Here is a 15,298-nt window from a genome sequence, read left to right as displayed (position 1 = left end):
TCTCAGGCACTCTTGATAAATCTGGCCCAGAGACTCCTGTTATCACAGCCACATGCACTACCCTGATTTGCAGGGCCAGCCCGCTCATGAGGCGGGGTGAAACATTTGCCTCAGGCGGCACATCTGGGGGTGGGGGGCCGCCCGCCGAGCTGGAGGAGTAGCGGGCAGAAAGGGGGTATTGGGCCTTGCGGTGGGTTAAAGAGAACCTGTATTGAGTAAAATTATTTAAAATAAACACATGAAGTAACTTCAAATGAACATTACATAGTTACCTTGCCATCAGTTCCTCTCAGAAGCTCACCATTTTCTTCTTGCAGTGATCCCTTCCAATTCAGACAACATTTTGTCAGAACTGAAATATATCAGATGCTGTCAGTTATAAATCAGTTGCTGTCAGTTACAGCTGAGAGGAGAACTGATGTGTCCATGTTTCCCTATGGCTCAAGTGGGCGATGTTACAGTTTAACAGTTTGCTGACCAGAAAGCTATTATGAGGTAATAGCCATTTTCAAAATGGAGGACGGAGAATTCCATTGATCATTGTGGACAAACAGGACGCAGGAGAGGAAAAATAGATTGAGGAGTAGATTACACAGGAGGTAAGTATGACTTGTGTGTGTTTATTTTGACTTTTAATTTTCAGTTTCGGTTTTCTTTAAGTACCAGCGTATAGATTAAGAGGCAACGGGCAGGGATCACTTACCTCTTCCGCGTTCCAGCGAGCGCTCCACTGACGTCACTTCCGGCAACGCCGCCCACTGTATTGTAAGTGGACGGCGTTGCAGGAAGTGACGTCAGTGGAGCGCACTTTGGAACGCGGAAAAGGTGAGTGATTCCCGCCCGTTGCCTCTTAATCTATACGCTGGTACTTAACTATTTAGAGCTGGAGGGGAGCGCAGATCGAGGGACCCAGGCGAGGGAGGGGGGGTCCGACCCCCCCCCCCCCCCCTCCCCACTGCTAGGCCCAATACCCCCTTCCTGCCCGCTACCCCTCCAGCTCGGTGCCCCCCCCCCCCCCCCCCACCCACGGGGTAAACAGTATTAAGGTGCCCATACACTCGTCAGATTGGCAGCAGACAGATAAGAAATGCATCTGATGATCTATCTGATGCGTTTTTAGAACATTTTTTACCAGGATAGAATTCCAATAGATTTCAGTTTGAAATCTGTTGAAATTCGATCTGATGGCATTTTTTTGCCATCAGATTTCCATTAAGGCCAATGCAAACTGATAAGCAATCTCATCAGATCGACCTAAATTTTCCACCCTGCTAGTTCGATGGAAATCCATCGAAATCGATCGAAATCGGCCGTCGATCGGTCGATTGGCCAACCGATTTGCGATCGATCGATCGATCGATCGATCGCGATCGATCGATCGGCCAGAAAATCGGCTGAGTGTATGGGCTGCTTTAAGGTGCCCATACACTCGTCAGATTGGCAGCAGACAGATAAGAAATGCATCTGATGATCTATCTGATGCGTTTTTAGAACATTTTTTACCAGGATAGAATTCCAACAGATTTCAGTTTGAAATCTGTTGAAATTCGATCTGATGGCATTTTTTTGCCATCAGATTTCCATTAAGGCCAATGCAAACTGATAAGCAATCTCATCAGATCGACCTAAATTTTCCACCCTGCTAGTTCGACGGAAATCCATCGAAATCGATCGAAATCGGCCGTCGATCGGTCGATCGGCCAACCGATTTGCGATCGATCGATCGATCGATCGACCGCGATCGATCGATCGGCCAGAAAATCGGCTGAGTGTATGGGCTGCTTTACGTGACGCCGTTATGATGATGTCATCACATCAGCCACAATGGTGTCACTATACCTCAGTAGTGTAATGCCTACATACAGTAATATATCTTCCGGGCTAACTTTCATTTTTATTTTCCAGGTAAAAAACATGAAGATTCTGCAGCCTCTGTAAGCTCAGGTAAGTGGCTCAGCATATTTCTGATGGAACTAAATTCTCAAAATCATTTTTTTCCCCTGGTGGTCAGAAGGCAAAGAGAAAAAGGATTCTGCTAGTTTTCCTGGGTAAAGCCTTACACACATTATATGGTTGTCGGCTGAGCTGAGGCAGGCCATCTCTGCCAAGAATCTAGTGTGTACAGCAGCCCCCGATACGCTCTTGATGTGGTAGTTAGTGATCTGCTTGGCTTGGCTACTCTTTGTGGGGTTGGATCTGTCTACGTGTGGCATCCCAACGCACTGCATGCAGTGTGTTACCACAAAACGTGCACGATAACCATGACATGGAAGCATACTATTCATTGACTATATGGATCACTGTTGTAAGAATCTGTGAGGTTCTTGCAATATAAAATCCTCATTTACTTTAAAGGGGTCCTTTGGTGGTTTTAAAAAAACAAAAACCGACACTTACCTGGGGCTTCTATCAGCCCCCTGCAGCTGTCATGTCCCGCACCGTCCTCCTCTGATCATCCGTTCCCTGCTGCCGGTCCCGGTCTAATATTTGTCTAACTAGATCAGGCTTTCTCAGCCAGGGTTCCTTGAGTACTCTACAGCGGGTTCTTGGCATTTTCCCCCATCGCGGGGGAATTATGATAGAAAACATTATAATAGGGGGTAATGTAAAAAGCAGCACTAAACTGAGGGCAGTGGCGTACCTAGGGTATTTGGCACCCGGTGCTGATTATCCACAGACACCCCCCCCCCCCCCCCCCAATCAGGAAGACAACGTGCGGCGCGCTTAGCTGAAAAAATGGGGCTATATTGTGCGGCTGCGCTGAGAAATGGGTGTGGTCATGGACAAAAATGTGGGTGTGGTCACGGGTGGAGACAAATTTACATGACCCTAGCAATGGTGGGACATTAGATTAGGACAGTGGTGGCGAACCTTTTGGAGGCCGAGTGCCCAAACTGCAACCCAAAAGTCACTTATCTAACGCAAAGTGGCAACAGCAATTTAAACTAAATACAAACATTTTAACTCATATGTGAACATTATGGAAAATCCAAGTTAAAAATAAACTGTGAAGATAAACAACTCATCCATCCTACTCCTGAAAAATGAATTGTTTTAGAAACCCCTTCCCCCCAGTTTTAATTTTCTGTTTTAAAAGGCTAAAAAAGTAGGTTTAAGGCTATTGTCTCATATGATTATGATTCAGCTTTTCTCATAGTCTCACAGTTAGCAATCATGAGGTCCCCAACAAGACAAATTCAGCAATCATCAGGCCCCCAACAAGACAAATTCAGAAATCTTGAGGCACCCAACAAATCATGAGGCCACCAACAAGACAAATTCAGCAATCATGAGGCACATAAATAGACAGCATTTCACATAAATGGGAAGAATGCCCCCTTAATATGGTAGACACCTCTCACCTGGCTTCTGAGTTCTCCTCTACTGGCTGCTGTGCCTGGCTGGCAATACTGTTTTTGGCTGGATTGGGGATGATGTGTGGACTGAAAGGCCTGCCAGTGATGCTGTGGCCTGGCTGGCGGTGATGCTGTGGCCTGGCTGGCGGTGATGCTGTGGCCTGGCTGGTGGTGATGCTGTGGCCTGGCTGGCGGTTGATGCTGTGGCCTGACTGGCGGTAATGCTGTGGCCTGACTGGCTGTGATGCTGTGGCTGGGCTGGCTGGCGGTGATGCTGTGGTTGGGCTGGCTGGTGGTGATGCTGTGGCTGGGCTGGCTGGCGGTGATGCTGGGCTGTGCCTGGCTGGTTGAAGTAAATGCTGGCCTGACTGGTGGTGATGCTGTGGCCTTTTTGCCAGTGATTCTGGGCTGGTTGGCTGGTGGTGATGTTGGGCTGGCTGGCCTAGATAGTTTACGTAGTGAGAGGTGCCCCCTAGTTTAGGTAGCGCCAGGAGCCAGTGTAGGTAGTATTGTAGTCCCCAGTACAGCTAGTATAGTGGCCCCCAGTATAGGTAGTATAGTTGCCCCCAGTATAGCTAGTATAGTTGCCCCCAGTATAGCTAGTATAGTTGCCCCCAGTATAGCCAGTATAGTTGCCCCCAGCCAGTAGTTGCCCCCAGTAAGGCGCTATATCTGGCTCTTGACCCGACTTTGCTCCCTCCAAAAATTGTTTGCCTGAAGAAGCGGGACTGTTACCCGTGAAACGCGTTGCACTTTAGGAGCTCATAATAAATGTTACTTTAAACGTGAAGTAACCTGCCCGTTGTCTGGCCATTTTTTCAGAAGGGAGGTGAGTCCACCCACTTCCCCCTTTTTAACAATTTTAACTAATTTTACTCTACTTGGCGCCTCTGTTGTTATTCCACATAACTGTTTAGTCCATCCTTGGTGGAGGGGTGTATCCCCATTTCCTTCTATCTACAGAGAGCGACTTCTTAACCCTGAGCGGGGTCAGGTTACAATTCTCCCCGCCTGCTTATCCAGTGGTTGCCTTGGAGGCGACCCGTCCTTGTGAGTATAACCGTTGTGCGTGTTTGCATCAGACATCACCTCATTAACATACTACACCATATTGGGCTCTCGGTTCTCCCCCTTTCTTTCAAGCCCAGTAAGTATAGCTAGTTTAGTTGCCCCCAGCCAGTATAGTTGCCCCCAGCCAGTATAGTTGCCCCCAGCCAGTATAGCTAGTATAGTTGCCCCCAGTAAGTATAGCTAGTTTAGTTGCCCCCAGTATAGCTAGTTTAGTAGCCCCCAGTATATAAATGCCCCAGGAGGGGGGAAGCAGCGCTAGAAGGAGGGGCAGTGGAGGCAGCGGTGGGGAGGGGGGAAATATCCCCCCCCCCCTCCCTCACCTGGCATCCCTCCTTCTGCCTCTCTCCCCCCTCCATAGCTTACTGTCGGGAAGTGTGGGGCGGCCGGAGGCGTGCTGAGACTTACTCACCTCATTTCCGCGATCCAAGCGTGGCAGCGTCATGTCGTCACAGATCTCCGCCTTCAATGCTGCCCACTGTGCTTCCACTAATCAGGAAGCACAGTGAGCGGCATTGAAGACAGAGACCTGTGACGACATAACGCTGCGCTCCATGCTTGGAACGCGGAAATGAGGTGAGTAAGTCTCAGCACGCCTCCGGCCGCCCCTGCACTTCCCGAAAGTTATCTATGGAGGGGAAGAGAGGCAGAAGGAGGGATGCCAGGTGAGGGAGGGGGGAATATTTCCCCCCTCCCCACCGCTGCCTCCACAGCCCCTCCTTCTAGCGCTGCTTTCACCCTCCTGCTGTGCTGCTGTGGGGGGTCGTGGTGACACCCCCCTGGGTGTCTGTCACCCGGTGCGCCCCGCCCCCCTGCGCTCTATGGTAGGGACGACACTGACTGAGGGTCAGAATAATAATGAGCACATTAATAAAATGCACTAGGTTAAGAAGACAGTTTAATGAGTGGCATTGTAATAGATGGTAGAGAAATAAACAGCCACACCTACTTTTATAGACCATGCCTCCCTCAAGATAATCAAAAAATTGTTTGCACGGGTTCCTTGGGATCCAAAAGTTGTTTGTAGGGTTCCTCCAGGGTAAAAGGTTGAGAAAGGTTGAACTAGACGAATAGTGCTCGCACACGCGCACGTCATCGGGAGCTTACAGCGCATGCACAGTAAGTTCCCGATGCCGCGCGTGGGAGCAAGCAAGTACGCACGCACGCACGCACGCACGCACGCACGCATGCATGTGGCTACGGCTGTGCAGCTGCAGTCTACTTAGACGCGTAATTAAACCGGGACCGGCGGGGGGGAACAGAGGATCGTAGGAAGACGGCGCGAGACATGACAGCTGCAGGGGGCTGATAGAAGCCCCAGGTAAGTGTCTGTTTTTGTTTTTTTAAACCACCAAAGAACTCCTTTAAGAACCAATGCTTCAGCAGAAGACTAAATTCAGAGTTCTCCCTTAAGATTATAGAGAATATAATTCTATTAAAGCATTGGAACATCATGCTTTGTCGAAGGCCATTTAGTTCCTAATCTAACTGGATGTGCCGTCTGAAAGACGCCAGGGCTCCTTCAGAACCATAACAGTTCTAAGGAAATCAGGGAAAGGTCGCCGGAACAATTCCATTTGTAGCCTGGGGTTTCATGTCCTGCGCAGTCTATCAGCTGTCACAGTCATTCAATCATAGAAGCCAATAGAAATCTCCTAATACGATTGACATCTAGCATCCACCCACAGCCCACCTACTGAGGGATGTGACTAAGTAACCCTTGGTAGACTGAAGGTTTTTGTGTGTATCAGGGCTCTTTTACACTAGCGGCAGCAGTAGAAAAGGCTAAAACGCTGCATTTTGCTGTCAACGTTTTGGTGATTTTTGAAGGCATTTTTATGCTTTTCAACACCAATACATAGCTTTTCCATAGCGTTTTCAAAGCGTTTTACAGCTCTGAAAACGTCTTTTTTTTTCTTTTTATTAAATTCTGGGGATTTTTTTCAGCGGTGAAACGTTTTAAAAAAGCTGTAGTTTGCGTTTTCTATTGACTATCATTGAAATGCGAAACTCCGCGATCGGCCCTAAAAATGCACCAGGGAGCTTCAAAACGCAACGCTCAAAAACGTGGCGTTAAGTTTGAAAGGTAAAATGAAGGTCTATGGACTTTTATTTTACCATGGAAAACGCCAACTATGGCCATGGCGGTAAAACGCTGGAAAAGGCCTCTAGTGTGAAAGAGCCCTAAGGGAGATCCCTAGTTTTATAGGTACTTAACTTCGGTGGAAATACTGTAGCTGGGCCCCTTCGGGTCTGCTCTACTGCGCAGGCGGCTCGTGCTTGCGCAGTAGAGCAGACTCAATCAGGCCTGGCTATTTCTGCTGCAGCCTGATCAGAAAGCTTCCATTGCGCCTGCGCAGGAGCCCTGAAGGTAAATATTGCCGCCCGCTGCTGCGCCTGTGCAGTGCTTGTCGGGGGAATTTTGGCTGAGGCTAAAGAGTATGGGGAAGACTCATTCGGATTCTGAGGCTTCCCCCTCCCGAGGTTAGTACTTTATAGGGGCTGGATGTTTTGTTACAGGTATACTTTACACTGCTTGAGCGCCCATGGTCTACATCAATCTACTACAGCTGTGTGTGAATGTACAAGCTGATGAGAGACATTTGATCTCTGGCGCCGATGGTAACCAAGGGCAACAGCCTGTTACAACTGTAAGCAACGCAACATGCGGATAACGTGCAGTGTGACTTTTCCTCTCTGTTTTACAGGGAATGCAATTATTGTAACATTTATTTATAAAGCGCCAAAATATTCCGTGGCGCAGTACAAAGTAGGAAAACAAACAAGGGATACATAATGATACAGACAATGATATACATCAAATATGGACAGTGGTACAAAATACAGAGCTGGTGATTACAATAGCAGATGTAACATGATGACTAAAATGTATGACACAAGCTATGAAATGAATAACCTTCTAAGACACAAAAGGGGGAGGGAGCCCTGCCCTTGCGAGCTTACAATCTAAAGGAATGGGGGAAACGAGAGGGGGGGGGGGGGGGAGTATACAGTACCAATCAGTTTGAACCTGGGTTTAAATTGATTGGTCCATTTTCAAACTTCAGACATTTGCATCAAAATTTGCATAATTTTGGAAGCATTTGCATCTCATTGATCATCCCTACTCTCTGTCACCTACAGAGCAGGATCATGCACCAGGCAACCTAGGCAGGTGCTTGGGGCCTAGTGGGTGTCAAGGGGCCCACCTGTCTCCTTCTTTGACCTCTCTCCACTTCAGCTTACCAAAATGTGGCCCCAAATCAACTACCTTGTCCATGGCCCCATTACATCTTAAAGGGGAACTTCAGCCTAAACAAACATACTGTCATCAAGTTACATTAGTTATGTTAATTAGAATAGATAGGTAATATAATCTCTTACCCTCCCTGTTTTAAAAGAACAGGCAAATGTTTGTGATTCATGGGGGCTGCCATCTTTGTCATGGGGGCAGCCATCTTTTTGGTTAAAAGGAGGTGACAAGGAGCAGGAGACACAGTTCCAACTGTCCTGTGTCCTGATCACCCCTCCCAGCTGCACACGCTAGGCTCCAAATGTCAAACTCAAAATGTAAAAAAAAGAAAAATTGCACCAAAACAGCAGAACGAGAACAACAAAATCAGAAATCCCATCATGCATTTGCACAGCATCAGGGGAAAAAAGCCCAGGCAGTTTTCTTGTGTGCAGCTAAAAATGAGGCTTGTGTAAGAGAAACAAAGTTTTAATGCTGTGAAACTGTTAAAGAAACACAAAGCCTTTTCAGTGCTGCTGAGTAAATTTTTAGTCCGGAGGTTCACTTTAATCCATCTCTGGTCACATGGCTCCAGTGCTGGCATGGTGCTGGCTGGGATGAGGGGCCTAAGCATCAGGTAAAAGATAGGTGTGGGTGGGGTGGCGGGGCTCGTGGGCCACAGAGGGGGCTTCAGGCTCTATTGCTCTACCGACATTTCTAGTCCAATACACTATACTCGTCTCCATTCATTAAACGCCATTTTATTTCCGCTATCAGGTCCTCTAAAGACACCAGCGTGAAAGATCCACATTTAACGGAGTATTTTGTTTCAGCGGTTTGCGAACATTCACCTCCCAGTCACCCTGCGACTGTCACACATCACACAGAGTTCCCATACAGGAAATAATACAGATTACATTGTATGGCGGGGGGGGGAAGCCAGGCGTTAGATGAAGCTTCTCACTCTCCTCCATGGCCCAGAGCTATCCTGATCAAAAGGGATACATTGTATCACACGCCCATGTATGGGGGGCACAGGGGGGATCTGTAGAATGATTTCATTCATCTCTGACCCTATACAGACCTCCGACACACTGCTGATAGCCTGGTTTTGTGTCTGTGAAGCCAGACATTAGAGTAGGGGGATTGCCTTACATGGCGGCATCCGGAGCAGAGTATGAAGACCTAAGATGTCAGATTACTTATGCTAAAGTGCATATAAAATAATAGAAAATGAAGCCCTGCTCCAAGTTGCTATGAGAGCTATACAAATAAAGCATGAACAATCTAGTGATGGCCCCTAGTACTCTCCTAGTTGTTCTGGGTCACCAGGAGCTATCTGAGTACCCTGTAGTGCTGTTCCAAGCCCTCTCCCATAGAGCAGTGATGGCAAAACCTTTAGAGGCTGAGCGTCCAAACTGCAATTCAAACCCCGCCTTATTGCAAAGTGGTAACACTGCAATTTATCCTGAATGCTATAACCAGCATAGGTGGCCAGATCGAAGCAGATATAAATGGCGCAGGACGAGCACCTATAAAAATGGCCATAGGCTGAGATAGTAAAAGCTGTGATAAGGGGACAATTAGGGCACCTGATAAATAGCGGGCACCTAGCACTATTTAACGAGCACCCCCCCTTGCCGCTAATCGTGGATTTTACTATTGCTGCTTATGGTGGCAGGGAAAACGTGCACTTAGGCAGGGGTGTTAGGGTTAGGCAGCAATGGTGGAGTGGTTAGGGTTAGGCAGCAGTAGTGGAGAGGTTGGGGTAAGGCAGCGGGGGTGGAGTGGTTAATGTTAAGCAGCAGAGGTGGAATGGTTAGGGTTAGGCAGCATTAGTGGAGAGGATAGGTTTAGGCAGCGGAGATGGAGTGGTTAAAGAGGAACTTCAGCCTAAACAAACATACTGTCATTAAGTTACATTAGTTATGTTAATTAAAATAGATAGGGCAGCCATCTTTTTGGTTGAAAGGAGGTGACAGGGAGCATGAGACACAGTTCCAACTGTCCTGTGTGCTGATCACCCCTCCCAGTTGCTAGGCAACGTAAATAACAACATAGGAAATCCCATCATGCTCTGCACAGCATCAGGGAAAAAAGCTTGGGCAGTTTTCTTTGATGAGTGGAGCTTAGCTAAAAATGCAGCAAAAATGATGCTTTGGTAAGAAAAACAAAGTTCTGATGCTGTGACACTGTTAAAGAAACACCAAACCTTTTCAGTTCTGCTGAGTAGATTTTTAGTCCGGAGGTTCACTTTAAGGTTAGGCAGCAGACATGGAGGGGTTAGGGTTAGGCAGCGGGGGTGGAGTGGTTAGGGTTAGGCAGCAGGGGGTGGATTAGTCCAGCGTTAAGCAGCGGGGGTGTAGTGGTTAGGGTACCAGTGGGGTCTTAGGGTTAGGCACAAGTAGAGGGAGGGATCAGTGTGAGAGTAGGCAGGAGTGTAGATATGCATTACCTAGTACTGGGAAATCGAGTCTCCTCCACTTCCTAGTTAGCTTGCAGCTGTCCTGCAGCCAGCCAATCACCATGCAGCTTCAGTCCCCGCTTGGTGATTGGCTGGCTGCAGGACTACTGCAAACTAACCAAGAAGTGGAGGAGACGCGATCGCTGGGACCAGGTTATGTTAGCTAGATGCCGGTAATGACATCTTGTTACTAACGTTATTTAATCTTTAAGGACTTTTCTAAACTGTTAAACAACCTTAGTAGCAAGAGTTCATTAACGCCTTCACCATGTGCCATTTTTTTTTTTGGCACAATTTTTAAATGTAAGCTTCCATATGACCCCCCCCCCCCCCCCCCCCCCCCCCCCAGTATAGCAGTAGGCATGACAGCACTGGCATCATAGAGATGGAACGCTTAGGAGGAGGAAAACAGGTTGCGTTCATCCTCTGTGGATCCTGGAGAGGTACATTACTTCATCCTTCTGCTCTGCACTTGGCATGTGCACATCTCCCCTCTGCAACTTCGCCCCGGGTGGTGATCCTCCCCTTAAAACGGCCCTGCACAGCTGCTCTCTGGTAGAAATTGCCACGCATGCCCACTGTCATAAAGCCATATTAATCCATGCCATGCACAGATGAGGTGCAAAACTCCAAAGCAGACTGCATGCATGTTGGAAAATGTATAAGCTCTAGGCTCGTTATACACCAGTGGTTCTGTATGTGAGCCTTGCTTCAGGGGCATAAAGAGATGATTTGCATATTCAGGAGTGATGCATCATGGGAAACCACACTTGCTTAATGATTGCTGAATTATTGCACTAACACTTGTGGCAAAGACATGTGGCCCAGGACACCTCCCCGGGCTGCTGCGAGATCACACACTGGCTCTGTCTTTGAAGAGTGGAAATGATTTATGGTGAATAGATGATCTATGTGTTTGTGGTGGAATGTCTATAAGAGCAGGGCCGGAGCTACCATAGGAAAAAATAGGCAGCTGCCCCAGGGCCCCAGAGCCTGTAGGGGCCCCCAAGATGTCCCTCCCCATCTTAACTGTTGCTCCCCAGGGACTCTGCAAAGTCTGTTAAGCTGGGAGGTGATTGGGGGAGGGTCAGCAGCCAGCTCAGGGGCCCAGGGGAGAAGTTTGGCTGCAACAAAGGGCCTCTAATGACGCTTTTTGGTCAGGGGGGTGTCTGTTGGGGGGCCCCCGGGCTAATTTTGCCCTAGGGCCCCATTGTTACTTGAGCCGGCCCTGTATAAGAGGACCTCATACTTCCCAGTTTATGGGCTATATTGTAATGTGAATGTTTGTTACTTCTGTTAAAGAGAACCCGAGGCGGGTATTTTAAATCTTAAGAGGACACAGAGGCATGTTCTGTGCATAATTACATGCCTCCGTGTTGGATTTAGATCTGAACTTTGGCTGGGCCATTCTAAAGGTGGCCATACATGGTACAATTTTTCATTTTTTTTCGATTAGATAATTTAGTTCGGTTATTCAGTTAGATCGAAATATAAAGATTTTTCCAGCATGTCCGATCATATTTTTCTCGAAATAACGGGATAATCGTTCGAACTTCTTGATCGAAAAAAAAAATATTTTTTTTCGACTTGCATTCAATTCGATCATTTAGATCGAAAAAACGGGATAATCGAACGGTTTTATTGTACTGTGTATGGCCACCATTACACATAGATATGTTTTGTTTTAAACCATTCCATTGTTGCCCTGTCTTTATGTTTAGGGTCATTGTCCTGCTGGAAGGTGAACCTCCACCCCAGTCTCAAGTCTTTTGCAGACTCCAAGAGGTTTTCTTCCAAGATTGCCCTGTATTTGGCTCCATCCATCTTCCCATCAACTCTGACCAGCTTTCCTGTCCCTGCTGAAGAGAAGCAGCCCCTGAGCATGTTGCTGCCACCACCATATTTGGCAGTGGGGATGGTGTGTTCAGAGTGATGTGCAGTGTTACTTTTCCGCCACACATAGCGTTTTGCATTTTGACCAAAGAGTTCTATTTTAGTCTCATCTGACCAGAGCACCTTCTTCCACATGTTTGCTGTGTCCCCCACATGGCTTGTGACAAACTGCAAACGGGACTTCTTATGCTTTCTGCTAACAATGCCTTTCTTCTTGCCACTCTTCCATAAAGGCCAACTTTGTACAATGCATGACTAATAGTTGTCCAATGGACAGATACCCCCACCTGAGCTGTAGATCTCTGCAGTTCGTCCAGAGTCACCATGGGCCTCTTGACTGCATTTCTGATCAGTGCTCTCCTTGTTCGGCCTGTGAGTTTAGGTGGATGGCCTTGTCTTGGTAGGTGTACAGTTGTGCCATACTCCTTCCATTTCTGAATAATCGCTTGAACAGTGCTCCGTGGGATGTTCAAGGCTTTGGAAATCTTTTTGTAGCCTAAGCCTGTTTTAAATTTCTCAATAACTTTATCCCTGACCCGTCTGGTGTGTTATTTGGACTTCATGGTGTTATTGCACCCAAGATTCTCTTAGACAACTTCTGAGGCCGTCACAGAGCAGCTGTATTTGTACTGACATTGGATTACACACAGGTGCAATCTATTTAGTCATTAGCACTCATCAGGCAATGTCTATGGGCAACTGACTGCACTCAGACCAAAGGGGGCTGAATAATTACGCACACCCCACTTTGCAGTTATTTATTTGTAAAAAAAAGTTTGGAATAATGTATGATTTTCGTTCCACTTCTCACGTGTGCACCACTTTGTGTTGGTCTTTCACGTGGAATCCCAATAAAATGTATTCATGTTTGTGGCAGTAATATGACAAAATGTGGAAGACTTCAAGGGGACCGAATACTTTTGCAAACCACTGTAAATACATAGTAATATGGTAAGACATTAGACTGTGAGCTCCTCTGAGGACAGTCAGTGACATGACTATGTACTCTGTACAGTGCTGCAGAAGATGTGCTATATACAACTGCACTATTTATATTTTTGTGTAAACCGGATAGTTGGTTATGAAGATGTAAGTCTGTTGCCCTCCATATATATTCCCCACTGATGTTTATCTCCATTTTCCTTTCCTTACTTTCCTCTTTTCTTGCTCTTGTATTTTGTCAGTGACCTCCAGCACAAAATATCATTCTGCTAAATTGGGATTGGTTTGTCCTTCATCTTATTTTCAGCCACCTCTTCCTTCCTCCTGCACGCTATCCTATGTTTACACGTGATAACCGCGCTCCGCTGCTGAACGCCTTCTCTCAGGCGCAGTCTGTAATCAGGTGCCGTTTCTGTACCGGGATTCTGTTTCTTGACTGAAGTGGAAGTAGCACAGCAGGAATAAAACAAGCCTTTACTCAAATTAGAACGTTCTATTTAAAAGGGTCACTCCGACAAAAACAGATATTCCTGTGATGTGTGGAGGTCAGTGAGATAATCACAGCCTAGCGAGGTTTAGAAGAGTTCAACAATCTACAAGCTGAGCTGCCTAACAATTTTATACTATGTGGAGTTTGGAACTGACAAATCTAATGAACTTTCCATCGATTCTGACTGGGCCACTGCAGCATACAATCTGCATGACATTAGGAAAACAAGTTTGGAATTGGCTTCTCACTAAATTGGCCCTACATTATGATAGAGATAGGACTGTGGTAAGGATTAGATTATGAGCCCCTCTGAGGGACAGTTAAATACACGGTTCGTTTTTGCCTTCGTTTAAACCTTCGATTCGTTCGGTAAACGAATCGAGTGTTGAAAACGTATGTGAAAATAGTCATAATCTCATTATAGTTTCGATTAATAGACCCCAAAAACGAACGACTAGTGATCGAACATGTTTGATATTATCTCTCTTTATCCATCTAATCGAGCCATTGGTAGGCTTGATGGCTGTTCAGATCGATTATATATTCGTTTATGCTATTCCGTCCCTGTAAAAAGGGATTTTCGTTTCGTTTCTTTGCAGCCTTCGATCATTGGAAAAACGAAACCATCAGAATCGAAAAAAAAAACGAAACCGTGGGTGGTGATATTAACCGTATGACCGATTATTTCGGGATCGAAAAGGACAAAAGGCACAATCGAAACGAAGGTTTAAACGAAGGCAAAAACGAACCGTGTATTCCCAGCATTAGTGATAAGACCAGAGCCAGAACATGGTCCTCCAGCACCCAAGGCTGAGACACCAAAGTACCCCCCTCCATCCCTCCCACCCCAGCCCTCACACACCTATTGCTAATGCTGGGAATACACGGCTCGATTTTGAGCCATTAAGATGGCTCAATAGATAATTTCCGACATTGTCCGATCACTGTTTTTTTTTGCTGCTCGATTCACCATTGACGTTAATTGAAAAAAAGATAAGAGAATCGAGCAGGCAAAACGATCGAGCAGAATTGAGCAGGCAAAACGATCGGGCGCAGAATCAAGCGCCAGAATCGACCCGTGTATTCCCAGCATACGAGGCCCCCCGAACACCTTAATCTCTAGATATCTGGCATGCAGTCACTGTCATGTATCACCTTTTCTTATTTCTGAGTGAGTTGTATGCCCCCTCCTACACTGCGCCCTGAGGCTGGAGCCTCTCGCCTCTGCCTCGGCCCCGCCCTGTGCCCCCTCCTACACTGCGCCCTGAGGCTGGAGCCTCTCTTGCCTCTGCCTCGGCCCCGCCCTGTGCCCCCTCCTACACTGCGCCCTGAGGCTGGAGCCTCTCTCGCCTCTGCCTCGGCCCCGCCCTGCGCCCCCTCCTACACTGCGCCCTGAGGCTGGAGCCTCTCGCCTCTGCCTCGGCCCCGCCCTGCGCCCCCTCCTATACTGCGCCCTGAGGCTGGAGCCTCTCGCCTCGGCCCTGCCCTGCGCCCCCTCCTACACTGCGCCCTGAGGCTGGAGCCTCTCTCGCCTCTGCCTCGGCCCCGCCCTGCGCCCCCTCTACACTGTGCCCTGAGGCTGGAGCCTCTTTGCCTCGGCCCGCCCTGCGCCCCCTCCTACACTGCGCCCTGAGGCTGGAGCCTCTCTCGCCTCGGCCCCGCCCTGAGCCCCCTCCTACACTGCGCCCTGAGGCTGGAGCCTCTCGCCTCTGCCTCGGCCCCGCCCTGCGCCCCCTCCTACACTGCGATCTGAGGCTGGAGCCTCTCTCGCCTCGGCCCCGCCCTGCGCCCCCTCTACACTGCGCCCTGAGGCTGGTGCCTCTCTCGCCTCTGCCTCGGCCCTGCCCTGCGCC

At 47.9% G+C, this 15,298-nt stretch overlaps 1 protein-coding gene across 2 annotated transcripts in view; it reads left to right on the top strand.

Moving 5' to 3' along the window:
• The window catches only part of DNAI3 (dynein axonemal intermediate chain 3), a 123,590-nt gene that overhangs the window by 23,122 nt on the left and 85,170 nt on the right, over nucleotides 1–15,298 (top strand). For both annotated transcript variants that reach the window (XM_068239121.1, XM_068239120.1), the window contains exon 3: nucleotides 1,906–1,944. In XM_068239121.1, the coding sequence (XP_068095222.1) occupies nucleotides 1,906–1,944 (39 nt within the window). The remainder of the gene's footprint in view (nucleotides 1–1,905; nucleotides 1,945–15,298) is intronic.

The sequence above is a fragment of the Hyperolius riggenbachi genome, chromosome 6 (genome assembly GCF_040937935.1).
Source record: "Hyperolius riggenbachi isolate aHypRig1 chromosome 6, aHypRig1.pri, whole genome shotgun sequence".
Lineage (NCBI taxonomy): Eukaryota > Metazoa > Chordata > Amphibia > Anura > Hyperoliidae > Hyperolius > Hyperolius riggenbachi.
Note: the sequence above shows the minus strand (reverse complement) of the source record. Positions and strands in the feature narration are given on the sequence as shown.